At 50.4% G+C, this 4,863-nt stretch overlaps 1 protein-coding gene across 2 annotated transcripts in view; it reads right to left on the bottom strand.

The window, feature by feature from the left end:
• TBC1D13 (TBC1 domain family member 13) overlaps positions 1-4,863 on the bottom strand; it is a 25,387-nt gene that overhangs the window by 9,737 nt on the left and 10,787 nt on the right. For both annotated transcript variants that reach the window (XM_017848320.1, XM_017848321.1), the window contains one exon: positions 3,936-4,095. In XM_017848320.1, the coding sequence (XP_017703809.1) occupies positions 3,936-4,095 (160 nt within the window). The remainder of the gene's footprint in view (positions 1-3,935; positions 4,096-4,863) is intronic.

Genomic DNA, 4,863 nt, shown 5'->3' with positions numbered 1-4,863 from the left:
AAAAAAAAAAAAAAAAAAAAAAAAAGAAAATATATTCGCCAGAAAAGTTGTGTATAAATCAGTCTCCAAGAAGATGCTGTTCTCATACAAGAAAGGACTTGCCAGAAAAGACATAAGCCTTTTATAGTCCCAAGAAGTATGCAAAGATCTTTATTAAAGGTGGCCTTATAGCAAAGCCTACATCTCAAATAAAATCAAAAGAAAGAATTTTTAGAATTCCAAAAGGGGATTCGCCAGGGCAGAAAAGGTGACTCACAGGGACAAAGGACACAAAGGGCTCAGTCAGTACCATGCTCTATCCCATGGGCTGGTGATCCGTCTGAGGCAAGTATGCTACCACCCTACTTCTTGACACCAGATTATTTTGGCCTAAATAACAGAGACGATTTCCAAATAAAATATATTTATTGAGAATGAGTATTACGATGTGAATATGCATGGACATATTCAGAGAAGTAAAGAAAGACAAGGGTCTTTAAAAGAGCAATGAGGAGGCCGGACACAGTGGCTCACACCTATAATCCCAGCACTTTGGGAAACTAAGGTGGGAGGATCACTTGAGGTCAGGAGTTCGAGACCACCCTGGCCAAAAGTCTCTACTAAAAATACAAAAATTAGGCCAGGCGCGGTGGCTCACGCCTGTAATCCCAGCACTTTGGGAGGCCAAGGCAGGCAGATCACAAGGTCAAGAGATCAAGACCATCCTGGCTAACACGGTGAAACTCCGTCTCTATAAAAAATACATAAAAAATTAGCCAGGTATGGTGGTTGGCGCCTGTAGTCCCAGCTACTTGGGAGGCTGAGGCTGGAGAATGGCGTGAACCTGGGAGGTGGAGCTTGCAGTGAGCCAAGATTGCGCCACTGCACTCCAGCCTGGGCGACAGAGCAAGACTCCTTCTTAAAAAAAAACAAACAGGCCGGGCGCGGTGGCTCAAGCCTGTAATCCCAGCACTTTGGGAGGCCAAGACAGGCAGATCATGAGGTCAGGAGATTGAGACCATCCTGGCTAACATGGTGAAACCCCGTCTCTACTAAAATACAAAAAATTAGCCGGGCGCGGTGGCGGGTGCCTGTAGTCCCAGCTACTCGGGAGGCTGAGGCAGGAGAATGGCGTGAACCCAGGAGGCAGAGCTTGCAGTGAGCTGAGATCGTGCCACTGCACTCCAGCCTGGGGGACAGAGCGAGACTCCGTCTCAAAAAAAAGAAAAAAAAAAAGATTCACGTGCCTGGGCCCTGCCCTAGACCTGATCGGTCGGAAGCCCCAGAGGTGAGTGACCCATCTGAGAGAACCCAGGCAGTGACGGTGGATGAAGCCATCCTGGAAGCGTAGGGTCCTGGAGACATTAAACTCTCTCTCCCATAACATATACATACATATGTATGCATACACATGCAGGGATGTTCACACACAGAGACACACATCAGTCACATTTACCAAGAGCCTTTTATGCGGCAGACAGTGCTGTATGGGTATTCCTCCATTTAATCCACTGAACAATCTAAAATATTCTCTCAACATTATTTTCAAGATGAGGAAACTGAGGCTCAGAAATGTCGGACTGCTCCTTAAATGTCTAACATTAGGTGGTAGCATCAGGAATTGACCCTGAACTGGCTGACTCCCAAACCTAAGGTCCAGGACTTGAGGGCAGGCTTCCTCCTGAGGATGCCCAGGGCTTTCTGCTTTTGAAGAATCTGCACAGCCATGACCTCATTTCATCCTCTTGGCAACTCAGGGAGGGTAGAAATGATTATGCCCGTTTATGGTCGAGGAAACTAAGTCCAGGATGTGAACCTGGTATGACTTGCCCAGAGTCACACAGATGGTCAACTTTAACTCCAACTGCCCAATCATGAACCCAGAGGCTTAGAGATGAAGTTTCTGGTGGGTTCTCTGCTACCAGTACCAAAAGTTAAACTAGGTAAGTGCTCCTTATACCCAGTTACTACAGTGAAAGGAATGACAGGAGCCAGTCCCCTCCCTGCCCTTCAGTCAGGAAATCAGCAGTCAAGAGTGCTGCCAACGAAGCCAGCCTCCTGGTAATCTAGCCACGCAATCTGCACTGCACAGCAGTTCTGCTGGACACCCAACTCTCGTAGGCACCTGCAACCCTGGATTGGCCGTATCTGCCCCTGCCCGTCAGAGCTCTGATCAAAGTCATTCCCAGCTGGGTGTGGTGGCTCACGCCTGTTATCCTGGCACTCTAGGAGGCCCGGATAGGAGGATCGCTTGAGCTCAGGAGTTCAAGACAGTCTGGGTGACATAGCAAGACTCTGTCTCTATTTTAAAAAATAAAACAAACAAACCAAAAACAAAGTCATTCCCCAGGGGAGAAAAACTTTTGCAGTAGTATCTGCCCTAGCTTGTTGGAGGCTATAGAGAAGGCTTTTTCCGTTGAAGGAAGACAGTGAAAGTTTAGGGCAACAAGCCACTATTCCAGATACCAAAGTAGGGGGTGTAAATTAAGGAATAAGGTAATATACTTGTTTGACTACAAGCAGTTTCTCAGAGTGACAGGAATCTATTAAAAGTTGGGGGTTCTATCAGTTCCACCCGAGCCTCTCAGATCTAACCCTGCTGCATCCCTGCCCCCACCACCTCTTGCCTAGACAACTGCAATGGTCTTCCAGGTAGCTTCTCTACCACCACTCCTCCATCTCCATAGTGCCTAAAGCATTTCTGACACAAGCAGACGTGAATCACGTCACTGCCCTGCTTACAGTGCTGTAAAGGATTCTCCCCACCCCTCAGGACAAAGGCCCCACGTGGCCTCACCAGCACCAACCTCTTCCTTCACTCTCTGCTTCTAGCTACCCTGGCCTCCCTGCCCTGGAACACACCATGCTCTCTCCCGCTGAGCACTTCGGCATATGCCCTCGTCTCCACCTGGAATGCGCTCTTCTTTTTTTTTTGAGACAGGGTCTCGTTTTGTCACCCAAGCTGGAGTGCAGTGGTGCAATCTAGACTCACTGCAACCTCCACCTGCCGGGTTCAAGCAATTCTACTGCCTAAGCCTCCCGGGTAGCTGGGATTACAGACACCCACCACCATGCCCTGCTAATTTTTGTATTTTTAGTAGAGACAAGGTTTCACCATGTTGGCCAGACTGGTCTCGAACTCCTGACCTCAGGTGATCCACCCGCCTCGGCCTCCCAAAGTGCTGGGATTACAGGCGTGAGCCACCATGCCTGGCCAGGGCCAAATTTTTGTATTTTCAGTACAGATGGGGTTAAATCCCTGGGTTGGTCAGGCTGGTCTCGAACTCTTGACCTAAAGTGATCTGCCTGCCTTGGTCTCCCAGAGTGCTGGGATTAGAGGCATGGGCCACTGTGCTGGCCGTTTTCTTAATTTTTATTGTTTTGAGACAGGGTCTGGCTCTGTCACCCAGGCTGGAGGGCAGTGGTGTGATGCAGGCTCACTGCAACCTCTGCCTCCCAGGCTCAAACCAACCTCCTACCTCAGCCTCCTGAGTAGCTGGGACTATAGGCACGCGCCACCATGCCCAGCTAATTTTTCTATTTTTTGTAGAGACGGGGTTTCTCCATGTTGCCCAGGCTGGTCTTGAACTCCTGGGCTCAAGCAATCCTCCTGCCTCAGCCTCCCAAAGTGCTGGGATTACAGGCGTGAACCACTGTGCCCAGCCCTATCACACTTTCTCACATTTGTAATGACCTCAATATAAGATTAGAAGCCTGGCTCATTCGCTCACTGTGACGCAGGGCCCTTCCCAGCAGCCATTACACCCAGCTGGGACACAGTGAACCTCTGTCACCCAACTTTCAGAAAGCGCCCCAGGATCTGGCAGCATCAGGATTGCTCTGAGTAACTGTCAAGCAGATGGTCATGGCCTGACACCTTGTGGCCAGGAGTTTAAGAGAAAAAGGAAAGAAAAGACTGTTGGGGGAGTCCCTGGGGATCCCAGGTTGGCACTCACATTTGTGACCCCACTCCGGTTCCGGGCCACTGTCTGAGATTTCAGTGTAGTCTGTTCCACTCTCTTACGAAGGGTTTCAAACTCATTCTGGGGGTCCAGGATGAGGAGGCAAGGGTACTCAGTGGCCCTCTGGAAGAAGGAAATGTCTGGGCACAACCTCCTGTCAAGCGGGAACAGGAAAGAATCTTGTTACTCAGGGTGGAGGTTTTCGCCATCCCATCTGCACCCTGCTGCCAGGAGACCCCAAGACTCCCCAAAAGCATTGCTTTTTTTTTGAGACTGTCGCCCAGGCTGGAGTGCAGTGGAGCGATCTCTGCTTACTGCAAGTTCTGCCTCCCGGGTTCACGCCATTCTCCTGCCTTAGCCTCCCGAGTAGCTGGGACTACAGGCGCCCGCCACCTCGCCCGGCTAATTTTTTTGTATTTTAGTAGAGACGGGGTTTCACCGTGTTAGCCAGGATGGTCTCGATCTCCTGGTCTCGTGATCCACCCGCCTCGGCCTCCCAAAGTGCTGGGATTATAGGCATGAGCCACTGTACCCAGCCAGCATTGTTTGTTTTTAATTACATTTTGAATCACTAGAGGTCAGGAGTTCGAGATCAGTCTGGCCAACATAGTAAACCTTGTCTCTATTAAAATACAAAACTGGCCGGGCGCGGTGGCTCAAGCCTGTAATCCTGGCACTTTGGGAGGCCAAGACGGGCGGATCACGAGGTCGGGAGATCGAGACCATCCTGGCTAACATGGTGAAACCCCGTCTCTACTAAAAAATACAAAAAACTAGCTGGGCGCGGTGGTGGGCGCCTGTAGTCCCAGCTACTCCGGAGGCTGAGGCAGGAGAATGGCGTAAACCCGGGAGGCGGAGCTTGCAGTGAGCTGAGATCCGACCACTGCACTCCAGCCTGGGCAACAGAGCGAGACTCCGTCTC

This window comes from Rhinopithecus bieti, unplaced genomic scaffold, assembly GCF_001698545.2.
Source record: "Rhinopithecus bieti isolate Rb0 unplaced genomic scaffold, ASM169854v2 scaffold_29388, whole genome shotgun sequence".
NCBI classification, from domain to species: Eukaryota; Metazoa; Chordata; class Mammalia; order Primates; family Cercopithecidae; genus Rhinopithecus; species Rhinopithecus bieti.
Note: the sequence above shows the minus strand (reverse complement) of the source record. Positions and strands in the feature narration are given on the sequence as shown.